Raw genomic sequence first — 13,013 nt, 5'->3', positions numbered from 1 at the left:
GAAAATAGGATTTCTTCTGTTTCAAAGAGGGAAACATTTTTCTGTCATGTGGGAAAAGACACACTCTCTTGCATCTCTTGTAGGTTGATTACATGGAAGAAAATGAGGAATATTTCCAGCGTCAAGCATCTCACAGGCAATCTCGAAGGAGGTTTAGGAAAATCAACCAGAAAGGGGAGCGACAAACCATTATTGACACTGTTGACCCTTATCCTGTGGGGAAGCCACCTCTTCCTAGAGGCTACCATACGGTAAGCTGTCTGTGTTTATGGTTCACAACAAGTCATAGATAGGAAAACTACTGAAAATAACATGGTCAAAATTACTAAAATTGCTGGTATCTTTCAAGTGTGCTTCTGTGGGGAGGTTTCCCTTCAAAATAACTGTGAATGTGGCTCCATCAGTGCGTGAACGTGTGTGCAGCTTGCATCTCAGTTCGGAGTTGAAAGTACGTTTCTTATGACTGTGAATGTCGTGTATTATTTTTTAATGTTCCAATCATTATGGGAAATTGTTAAGGAAATTCTGCTCTCATTTCCTTTTCTATTAAGTTACAGTAGAATTAGTTCAGTGTACTGTGTTAAAAGGTCAGTTAGTGAAGCACTCATTCACATATGTGATAACAGGTGTTGCCTGAAAAGGACTGTGCTGCATGGCAGTACACCAAATTGGATTAAATCTGTCATTTCTTTTTGGAATCGAGAACTGAAATGTGAAATTGAAATGAACTTCTGATGGTATTTGCCCTTTATACTTGGATTTTAGTGAGCTATGTAGTTGGCCCATCATGGAGGAAATAATTTGGTCATTTTACTTGATTGCTTTTGGTGATGAGGGAGGGAATCTACATATGTTTTCAGACTTTCTCTTGAGATGAAAATAAACTAATAATTAAAACTTTTTCCATGAAATAATTTATATGGCTTTTAAACTGAGAAAAGCTCTATTAGATTAATATGTTTGTTTTGTGTTGATTACAACTGTGAGCAAAATATGGGAAAAGCTATTTGTCTTTGGCTCTCATTTATTTCTTTAAGCCCTAAATCTGGTAGAACCATAAAGGCATGGGCATAAATGACTTTGTGCATATTTAATCTCATTGAGTTCCATGGGCTGAATTTTGTACAGTGTAAGCCATATACACATAAATTTGCAGGATGAGAGCTTTAGTGATTTTAAAATGCCATCTTTGGTACAATGCACTTGTTAGCTTTTTCAGTTTTTCTTTCCTTACCCTTTATTCCTTGACTTGTTTGCCAGTTCACTGTATATTCAGTGTGTGTCTATAAGTGTGTAGATGTTTGATTACATCTGTTAATTATACAGGCTTTTCCTCATGACTCGAATAATTACATTTTATGCCAACAATTTGGTTTTGTTTATACAACAGCTTTTAATGGTTTAATTTTCAGTGCAGTTTTAATTGCCTCTAGATTTAAGGTGAATTGAGCCAGTTGACTTGGTTTGAAAATAAATCATTTTACTGGCCTGTATTTGGAGGGGGAAAAAAAGTGGTATTGTACTTTGTAGGAATTACAGAAATAATTACTTTTGTTCATATTATTTAGATGTGTGTGTTGTGCTTAGCAAACAGTGGTAGTATGATTTGTACCTAACTCTAGAAGGGCAATATTTAGATTACACAGTGCCATTTGCATTTGTAGGTCCTTGCCTGTTGTATAAATTTCACTTCAGGTGTGCCTGATGAGTTTTTGTAAGCTTAACTGGTACTAAAAAGCAAAAGTCCATCCTGTGCTATTCTGTTGTGCAAATTCATAATGGTTTTTGTTTATGTGCTGGGAAATCCATTGCAAGCAAGATTTCATATTAAGGTGGAAGAGATTGCCAAATAAACTGTAAAATTTACAATAATTACAGTAAAATGTTGCTTTTTCAAGTGTATTATAATACTTATGTCTGGCTTTATTATTTTTATCAAGGCAAATAGAGTCAAATAAGCTCAAATGAATTTCACAATGTATTAACTACATTTTAGTGACTTTTCATGCTGGTCCATTTCCTCCTATTTTTACAGTATTTGGTGATCTTGTAGACATTATTCCCTCATTCACTTCCACTAGCAATGTTACTTCTATTGCTTTAACCATATGTGTTACAGGCTGCATTGTCTTTTAGCCCTTCCTATTTTATGTCATTTGACCTCATTTTATTGGTCTTAATTTCTTGAAAAATTGAAAAAAGCAGGATTTTTTGGGAAATACATAGGAATTTAAGACATATTATAGCACATATCTTGTGGACTTGTTGCCCATCCATTCTTTGGTCAGTATCTGTCAGGGTGTTATTTTTGTTTTTAATTTTTAAATTTTTGATAAAAAAAGATGAAAGCATTAAATTAAATTGAAAAAGGATTAATATGATACAATTTTTTTCAAGTTTGCTCTTCCACGTGCATGTGTACTAGTTTAGGTGTTACATATAGAAGACTCAAAGTAACAAAGCTGCTTTTATATTATCCTCAAAATCTTCACAATGTGTAATTTTCCTATAGTCTGTTTTACCTTAAATCCATAGAGTTAGCATGTAGAATTGTTGTATTGGTTGTTGATAAATAATTATGTTTTATTTGCAGTAGGCTCTGAATGCTTTTCTTCAGAAGGTTCAAACAGTATGTTCTGAAGAAAGTTTTCTATAGCATAAAAGCAGACATGAAATGCATGATGTGCTTTTCAAGAATTAAAAATTAAATGCAGTGCTCTCAGTTGCAGCATGGCTTTCTGCAGTAGAGCCAACTTATATGGGATGGTGGACCCTCATTAACATGATTTTAACATTATCTTCATAGTGGTGGAATGTACTATGGCATGTCTGATAATGTTCATCTTTTCCTTTCCTCCTATATGGCATTCATTTCATTTTGGCTCACAGGAATGCACTAAACCTCAGGTATTGTAACTTACTGTGTATGGTCCACTAACAATTTACTCGTGGGTTTGCGGTGTGGTGCCATAATACTGACGCGACATTATGACTAAAATTGCCTTGTAGCCTTTGCTTTGATAGTTCAGCAATTTCATTGTGATGTAAAAATACCTGTGTAATTGTGAAATTTACTGACAGCACCATGTCTCTTACACAGCTTGATTGACCTTCCTCGCTTTGGCATTCTTTGATGTTTAGGAAATTAGAACTATAAACAAAGGGTGTATATCAAATATTTAGTGTCTGGCAGGTGCTTTACTCAAGTATCTCCTTCATAGCTCAGAGGACTTAATCTTTGATTTTGACTTAAAAAATTGGCCCCGTGTTTAGTACCTGTATGTCAGTAGAATGGGGAAGTGGAGTGTGACAGGATGTGCAGTAAGGAAACTAAAAAGGCTTTGCCATGGTGTTTCTTGCTTGTCTTCCATTCTGATGGTTTCTACTGACTCAGTATAACGAGGCTGGATTTTCTGGGCAAAGTATGTCTGAATGGCCATTATCTGAAACACAGGTTTGCCAAGCTAGGGAGAAGAAGGTGCCCAAATAAGTCAAGTATCTTGGAATGGTACCAAACCAAACAAAATATGTACGTTTTTCCTGATATCAGATATCCTCAAGTGATCTGAAGATCTGAGTGGCATCTTTTAAACTTAAGGGGCATTTGCAGTTGTGCCTGTCCATGCCAAAATAAATTCTGAGCATCCATCAGATACAATGTTTGATAAGAATGTGTATTATTAAATTGTCAAATGTCCCCACTTTTATGCTTAAGAAATCTCTTGTGATAGAGCTGAAAACAAATTGAAACTACTTAATTTTTTTTGGGTTAAAAATTCTCCCTTTCTTCAAACATTGCTTTTGTCTATTTTCCTGCTATTTTTTTACCAGGAAATGTGTTTATTTTAAAAGTTCCTTCTGTGACACATTGTTAAATTCATTTGTCTAAAACACTTAGAGAGTTCAAATTTCAATATATTTCCAGTATCATAGACAAATGATTTCTGGGCCGAATTGTTCTCTTCCTTCAAAGTGTATAGTACACTTCTTTTAGGAACCCAGTTCTTTGCCTTCAGACCAGTCCTCCCCAGTTTTTTAGTGGCATGATTCTGAGTAACCTATGGTTACTAAAACACTATGTTTAAGGGCGATAATGTACTTCTCAAATTATGGTAGGAATTTGAAAGACTCTCTACTATTTTATAACTTACCCTAATGTTTGAAAGGTCATTTGATGGGAAATCTAATGTTGAGTATTGGTACTCAGGCATATTACTTTTAGAACAAGTGTTGGTGGTTTCTAGGGTAAGGAAATTAGAAACTTCATTGCAAATGGAAATAAAATTATTGTGTTTTACCACACAGATAAAATGACATCCCTTTTTTTACCACCTTTATAGTTTGGTAAAGTTGATCAGTTCCTTTTTGCAAAGGAAAAATTAAAGCCGATAAGTTTGAGCTGTTCTCAAATGAATCTAGAAGATGTTTGCTTGTGCTTCTCATGTGTCAGAAACATCTTTAACTAGGTTAGTGTTAATGCCTCCTTACTTAATAGCAGAAATAGGGTTTTAACTCCTGAATGTAGATTTTCATTCTGTGTGTATGTATACTTAAGGCTACATCATATTTTCAGTGCAAAGCCTTTGTTTAGAGTGATTTGACTGAAACAAGTGTGAACCCATTCTTCTGAGAACCTACGTGGCTTTACTTCAGCTTTAGACTGTTGTTTGTTGTGCTGGGTCTTTTTAATATACTTTAAAGTGAATAGTCACATGTGGAATGATTTTAATAAAGGATAGACTTTCTTGTAATATCTTACTGCCAGTAAACTTTGTGGCTACTTCAATGCATCTGTGAAGAGTAAGTCATGTTCAGTCTGAGTGTTGCTGAGCTGGCTATATAATGTATGGAATATTTGGCATAAATTGACACAAGCTCATAAAGGAAAAATCACTTTGTCCAAAATAAGGTGCTGTTCTTTAGTGACATAGAGATCACAAGCAGTGATTTGTAACTCCCTGGTTTGTGATAGTGTGTGTCTCTCTAGACTTGGTATGTAAACTGAGATGTGGGCTTTTACTAGTCTTTACTGTAGTCTTCGCTAAAGGCAAAGTATCAAATCTTACTGGGGTGTATTTAAAGAGATGCAGGTAGGCCTGTAAGAACAATGCTGAAACACCTGCAGATAGCCCCGACAGAGAGATGGTGTGAGGTGTTTTACTCTGTGTGCATCTCTCTAGATTTGAATTAGTTAACAGGCTTATGAAATTTGCTGCTAGTGCATTGTCAGCCAGCTGCTGAAATCACTGCAAAAGGGCTCTCTGCCTTTAGTAGCCTTCTTTATCCCATTCAGCTTGAGATTCACGGGGGGTGACAATCCCTTTATCCGGTGTTGGAAAGAAAAGAGTGGTGGGCACAGAGCCATCGATAACCCCGGCTTCCACGCCAGTTACAGGCATGTAACAATTTCATCCTCACACACTGCTGTGGAGCGCTGTCAGATGTGTTCAGGGCAGACGAGTATTCCTTCTGGATTTTATTTGAAGGAGTTGACTGAAAATGTGAATGAGAGGAGGGCTGGAAATTTTACCATGTCTAATGTTGCTGAGTCAAATCTGATCTGCAGCCATGGCTCCCTGAAAAAATAAGCATGAGAGTTTTTTCAAGCTTTTCTTGTGTGTGTGTGTGCTATTTTTAGAAAAGGATAAGAGCATACTCATTTAGCAGCAAATTGTAGAAAACTTTCTTCCTGCTCCTTTCTTCGTTTAAAACTAATAGTGTAAAGCATTGGCAAAGTAGCCTTTTTTTTTCTGAAAAGGTTTGGATTCCCATTGTCTGCCAAGAATCTAAAATACCTGGATTGAAAATGTATGTTCAGATTGTTTTATGAAACTAATTTGCCTTTACCTTTCTTTTGTCTGCAAAATGATATTATAAAATGTTGTATTTCATATTGCTACATTTAGGAAAGATTTAAAAAAAAAAAATATTTTTTCCCTGCCTGAATTAGATGCAAAACCCTGGTTGTTTTCCTTTATTCAGTGTCTGGCTACTGAAGCGATATGGAAGTTTATAAGATGACAAGCAGTGTCTTCTGGTTGTTAACATAGATGACAATTTCAAGAAGTTGATTCAATTTTTTGTACTTTGTTGGAGAAGTCCAGTATAACTTGGGATAAGGTTTAATCTTCAAAACCATCAATATACCATTGCTTCTCTGCATGTTTTCTTATATTGTAAAATACATGTTGCAGCATGTCTTCCCATGGACCACACATGTGATCATGAAGTAGCTCACATGTACTTGCTTTTCAACAGTGTGGACTTTGCAGTAGCTTGATAAACTGTATTCAAGTTAGTGCATTGTATTTTCTGTAGTCAAATGATTCCAGTGTCACAGCATACTTAGTTGTCTTGTGGAATTTCACTTGTTTTAAATTAGTTTGAGTCAGTAGAAGTGGTTGCCAGATACCCAGTCTACAATAAATCTGTTTAAAGGAACACTGTCAATCTTTCAAGCCTGTAAATAGCTGCAGCTTTTAATGGTTCTGATGATTTTTAGAAATACGTAGAACTTCCATTCTAATACAAGATCACTTACTAAAACGAAATGCAAACAGCAGATTTAGTTATGATTATTCACATTAACAATAAGAAAAGCTTGCTTTTAGGGAGAAAGAACCACGTCTAAGAAAATTATTTGACGGGACAGTGGGCAAGAAAAGTGTGATAGACACAATGAAAGCTTGACTTTGTGAAAAGGTGCAAAGGATGTGGAGAGGTTGGAGGGAAAAAGAATTTTTAAAGCATCTTTGACTTTAGAAGTGTTGCAAGTATATTTACAAAGGAAAACGGTGCCCAGAGAAACAAGTGGGGACAAACAGACTCTGTTGTCAGAAATGTTTGGAGTGCAGGACGTTCAAAGGTTTTGGCTTTAGAGGCTTGTATGAGTGATGGTACCTGGACCTATTTAAATGGATTAGATTTTGGAACTTGCTGGTAGCTGATTTTCTCCAGACAGAGGAAAAATGTGAAGAGGAAGGAAACTGAGAAGGTTCTCCTCTGTGGCTTAGGCAAAATGAAAGCAAGAAGATTGCCTTTATTTTTAAATAGAAGTTGAACTGAAGTCACTCTGATCCTGGTTATGACACAAATTAATTTAAGTAATGTCAGCAGAAAACCATAATTGGGTACACACCTAAATTTGCAGAGTATTGCTCATGAGAAGTAGCATGCTATGCAGTTTTAAACATGTTAGCATAGATATTTGCATGCTTGTTTGCCCATACAAACTTGTCTCTATTAATAACAAAACAGTATAAAATAATTCATTTAACATTTCTAGTGTTCATGAAAGTAAAATACACTGTATTGATTGTTCCATTAATAAAAGGGCTAGTTCTGAATGCTGCCAAGTGCAAGTGTCCTTTTACCAGGAAGGGTATTTGTTAAGTCGCTTTTCTTCATCTACGAAATCCAGTGTGTAATTGCAAGAGCAACTGCTTTTATTATTCCATGATGGTGATGGTCTGCTCATGATTGCAATTGACCTTGGTGTGCACATCATAACGGGAAGTAATACAAAATACTAAATAGATAGACATAGTCTGTATGTTTGAACACATCCAGTAGCATTAATTCCTGAACAGTGTAACTGTGTTATACATGTTAGGTACATTTTGAAGTGAAACACTACAAATGAAATGTGAACTGTTTGAGATGATTTGGCCAGCTCATGGTAACCATGTTTTTTATGGAAGTTGGATGTTTCTTCATGGGAGCATCCACTGGTAATGTTATAATGACAATAAGTAACTCCCATCCCTGTGTTCTGGCAAAACACCACCTTTTTAGCCTCACAGCCTCCTTTCTTCTTCACCCCTGTTGTAAGGGATTGTTACTTTTTCAAGTTATGTATTAAGTTTTGTTTTATTATTAATATATGAGCAATACTATAATTTTATTTTGTGTAGCACCCAAAGCAAAGCAAAATTGTTAGTTCATCATCTTTTTAGTAATTACTACTGGCAAGCTAATGCAAAATTAACGACATGCAGTGTTATTTACTCAACTTGCAGCTTCTGTCAGAGGTTGTCTATTTTTATAAATTACATCATCCTTACTGCAGAACTCTGTCCATTGGGATTTACTATTCTTTCATTCCCTTTGGAAGGGCTCACATTGATGTCATAACTGGATTTGTAATTGTGATTACAAGTGGAAACTGAGAGAAACATTGAAGCCATGCAGTATTTTCTGCAACTGAAGTGTCAGTAATGTTTCTGAGGGTTTTTTTTTTTGACATATTAATGCACTGGGTCCTGTCTACAGCTTGCAGAGTTGACAATGACCACACATATGTAAAACTTTGGTTAATGACAGCCTAGATTTTCTAGAGTGGCACAGTTTTATTGCTGATACTGACTTGTGATGTACTCTTTAATACTGTATAAAAGATTGTTTTTCTGCGATGTAGGCTGTAAAACCAAATGTGAGGTATGTCATCAAAGCATAAAGTTGTTCATGCAGCAGAAAAAATGGATTTTACATAACTCTTTTCTAAATTGATCATTGCACAATGTAACTAAATACAAATATTTTATTTCTAGCAATTGGACTCTATGATCCTTGTTGAGTCTCTTCCAACTCAGCAGATTCTGTGATTAGAGCTGAGGAAAATTAAAAAAGCAAATATATACATGTGTAAAAGGATATCCTCATTAGAATGGGGTTGTTCAGTTAGAAACACTGTTTGTCTATAAAGTACATATGGTGAAATGGGATCTGTCATATTATATTTGTGGAATGCCATTACAGATCCTTTCAATGCTGGCGTTTCTGTACAGACCAGTATCATGAGTGATTGTAGTAGTGCAGTTATTTGCCCACTAAAGGATGGAAAGAAGCTCTCAGCTCATTTTTTTCCCAAGCATCTGAGCCACTGTTATGTGACCTGAGCTTGACATAGTGACTTAAAGGTAAAATTATTAATATTATTAGGTATTTCTGAGTACTTTTAATAAAGCCTTGTATTTGACTTGACTAGTTTCAAATTATCATTTTGCTGAGTGAATTTCAAAGCTTTAAAAAAATTAACAAATTTAGTAGTTAAAATATTCTAAGCAACAATAGAGTTGAAACACGGGGAAAAAGTAATGATCCGGGTTCCAAGAAGGCAAATGGCATTTTTGCCTGGATCAGCAGTGATTGTCACCTTGTACTCAGAACTGGTGAGGCCACTCCTGGAATCCTCTGTTCAGTTTTGGGTCTCTCACTACAAAAAGCACTTTGAGGTGCTGGAGTGTGTCTAATGTGTGGTGAGTAAACCACATTTTCAACTTTATTGGGTAGATGTGTGTATTACAGGGTCCAGGCTAGATCCTGCTGAGTGCAAATGCCATTATCCATGCTTGCATCCTTCATTCAGTAGCAGTTCATTTTGGGAGAGCTGACAAGTCCTAAGTAAAGCAGGTAGTTACCTTGAATTTACCACAAGGTTTGTCTGTGAATTCTTTCCCTATCCTTCACCACCCTATTGTGTAGACATACTTTTTATGCACTTTTTAAATTCCTTGTATTCACACATTTCTGATAGAAAAATTTTTAAACTTTTTTTTTTTCCTTTAAAAACCCTTTTTTTGAATGTAAGGTCTAGTTTAAGCATTAGTGTTCTGTTGTATGTGTGATGGGTATTAGGAGCTGGGCTTTAGGTTTGAGTAGTTAGTGTTAATTATATTTGAATTTTCAGACAGTAAAGTTTTAACGTGAAGCTGGAACAGCTGGCAGGTGTTATGTGTATTGTTGATGAGCCTGGCAGAAAACCTACACATGTTGTGTTCTCACACTTTTTCACTATTTTATATGCAAGTGTGTATGCATGTCCTACAATGTAAAATATTTTACTTTTCCTTCCTTTTACTTCTAAATCATGTATTACTCTTGAACACTAATTGGTGAATGAAAGGCCTGCAACTAACTGGTTTTCAAGTTTTAGAATGATCTGTGGTGCACAAAAGACCACTTAAAAAGTAAGAATTCTGACACCACTCTTGGAATACAAAACATTGTAGAACCAAATTACAAGGGAAACTCAGTCTGGCAGCTATACTTCTACCTATTTTTATTTAACACTTCTGTATCTAGGTAGCTGATCTTGTAATTCCAAGGGAAAAAAATATAGTGTTGCATTTGCAAAATGGGACATCCATCAAGTGATGGTAGTTGACTTCCTGATTTATTTGATTAGGGAAGAGGAAAGGGCATTTCTTAGACTTTTATATTAAGTTTTCTTTATTTGAAGGATATGGTGTCGTGGTTTGACTTCTTTCCTATATAAAACCAATTTAGCTCATTTTGCTTGATAATTATTTTTAAAGTAAAGGACATGTGAAATTGCATGGGTTTGTTACTGATAAAGAGATCTGTATAAATTATTTCTGTTCAGTTGCTAGAGGCAGGGCACAAAGCTCTCAAGATGTGTTAGTGCATGGTGCATTACACAAGAGAGGATATGCAAGGGCACAAGGCAGGAGTTCTCCCCAAAGAAAATGATCTTACACTAGTAAACTCTTCAGTGTTGATTTTAATTGGGAACCCCTGGAGTAGGCTCTTCAGAGAGTCTCCTGGCATGAGACTATGGCTGGAGACAAAAACCAGTTATTTCCTTCCAACAGACAGCTGAAGTGAGTAAAAATTCTCTCTAACAACAACCAGCTCTTTCAAAGTTAAACTTCCTCAAACCACCAGAGATAAGTAGTAAGCTACTCTGGGAGATGTCCAAGTCCACATTTAAAAAGATGAACAGGCAGTCTGGTGGCTTTCTGCTGGTCACATCTACATCTGCACCTTGAACAGAATTTCAGATTCTCCCTTAAAACTTCTAAGTAAGAAACTGTTAGAATCACACACAGAATCACAGAATTACCAGGTTGGAAGAGACCTTCAAGATCATCAAGTCCAGCCCATGCATTAACACCTCAACTAAACCATGGCACTGAGTGCCACATCCATTTTTTTTTAAAACGCATCCGGGTATGGCAACTCCACCACCTCCCCAGGCAGACCATTCCAGTACTTTTTCACCCTTTCTGTAAAAAACTTTTTCCTAATATCCAACCTATATTTCCCTTGGCCTAGCTTGAGACTGTCCCCTCTGGTTCTGTCAGTTGCTGCCTGGAGAAAGAGACCGACCCCCACCTACAGAGACTGCACCCACCTTTCTGGGAGCTGTAGAGAGTGATAAGGTCACCCCTGAGTCTCCTTTTCTCCAGCTAAACAAGCCCTGCTCCCTCAGTTGGTCCTCATGGGGCTTGTGTTCCAAGCCCCTCACCAGCCTTTTTGCTCTCAGTAAAGCATTTTGTATAAGCTTAGAACAAAACTACTGCCCCTTCACTACTGCTGAAGTCATCCAATGAATAAATAAACAACAAGAAATGACAGAATACCAGCTAGCATTTACAGGAGACTGAAAATTCTGGGGTTTGTTTGTGTTTAATCCATTAATATTTCATATTGGGACATTAAATAATTGTTCCCCTGCCTTGGTTGGTCTCAGATACATTCAGTTCTGTGCCACAACAATCATCCTTGCAATGCAAATACGTCAGTGTATTTCAGGGAACAGGTTTCAATGGAACTACTAATGACCTTAACAATATAGAATGTGGACAGTTGATTGGCCTCAGAAAAATATCTGAGTTTTATTTTTACATTTGAACAGTGAAGCAGTAGGATACCACATGGAAGACTTATGCAGTCATCCACCTTCTTTAAAGTTTTTCTACATTGTTCTACAACAAAGAATGTGAAATTTTAGGGTTGCCTCACATAAGTGAAGGACTTGTGTCTCTGGATTCCTGCTGTGAAATTGGTATGGACATGATGATATGTGAGAGTTTTTGTGGATATTTTGTTAGTTTGTTTTTCCTCCAAGACAGTGGACTGATTTGTATCTCAGTAGTGAACCTTGTCCCCAGCAGGTATGGATGTCAAAGTGCTGTTTAGATCTGGTAAAGACAACTTGCTTCTCCTGTATGCTTGGCATCATGATTCTTGACCTTAAAAGTGTGTCTGCTGTTTAGCTTTGATGCTTTTCTCCCCAGCTAAAGAACAGAAAACACATTCTCACCTTCTCTGATGTAATTAATATGCCGTTGTTAAATGTAGTCATTACACCAACGTGAGAAAATTTTGTAAACATTGGGAAAAACTTCCATCTATCCTGACATAATACATTTTTTCCACTTCTGAAGTACTGAAACAGTTAAAGAAATGAAACTAATCTGTGACCATTCTGCCAACTGAAGTCATTAATACTGCAAATTTTATGCCTGATTTTTAACTTCTAATAATGATAATGTATAGTTTTAAAGCCATGCATTCAACTTTATGCTTGTGTAAGAATGAGCGCTTTGTTTTGTGTAAAAATCACAGGTAAATCAGTTAAACATGACATAAAGTGGCTTCACAAACATGCATTTAATATATATGTATGTAATATATGATTTTGACAGATATTCTGGAAATAGGACATCTTGTCGCATTTTGGATGAGTGACCATCCACAGGTTTTCCTCGTATCTGTTCTAACACAGTTGTCAAACATAAAGAGGATTCAATGGCAAGTATTTTAGGTGAATACTACAAGTTGCTCCCATTTTAAGATGGACAGCATGCAAATAAACACTCTGCTGTGCTGCGCACAGAAGGTGACAAATGAATCTGCTGTCAGAGGGAAGATTGGCACATCCACCCAGCTGAGGCATCAGCCTGACTGCTCTGGGCTTTTCATTATTTTAAAGATCTGGATTATGGATTCATCTGCAGCAGCAGTTCAACAGAGGGGCATTTGTTCAAATGGTCTGTAACATTAGTAAATAAGTTATCAAAACAGCACACACCAGTGCATTGTAAGTCTTGCTTTGGTGTCACCAGTTGTGCAGTGGACATTGTTGCAGTGATGGCAGTGCCACAGCCTTAGGAATTAAAAAAAATAATATGATGAATACTGTTTTATCTGTGTGTTATTTTAGTACCTTGGAGAACACATTTGGTAATTTTCTTTTATCCAACAAT

General features: G+C 36.3%; 1 protein-coding gene across 5 annotated transcripts in view; it reads left to right on the top strand.

The window, feature by feature from the left end:
• RAPGEF2 (Rap guanine nucleotide exchange factor 2) overlaps positions 1 to 13,013 on the top strand; it is a 185,509-nt gene that overhangs the window by 97,978 nt on the left and 74,518 nt on the right. For 4 of the 5 annotated variants that reach the window (XM_064710757.1, XM_064710758.1, XM_064710755.1 and 1 more), the window contains exons 6-7: positions 84 to 251; positions 2,890 to 2,907. In XM_064710757.1, coding sequence (XP_064566827.1) covers positions 84 to 251; positions 2,890 to 2,907 — 186 coding nt within the window. The remainder of the gene's footprint in view (positions 1 to 83; positions 252 to 2,889; positions 2,908 to 13,013) is intronic. The other variant, XM_064710756.1, reaches the window with a different exon arrangement.

Source organism: Zonotrichia leucophrys, chromosome 4 (assembly GCF_028769735.1).
Source record: "Zonotrichia leucophrys gambelii isolate GWCS_2022_RI chromosome 4, RI_Zleu_2.0, whole genome shotgun sequence".
NCBI classification, from domain to species: Eukaryota; Metazoa; Chordata; class Aves; order Passeriformes; family Passerellidae; genus Zonotrichia; species Zonotrichia leucophrys.
The sequence above is the reverse complement of the archived record's forward strand: the minus strand, read 5'-3'. Positions and strand labels throughout refer to the sequence as shown.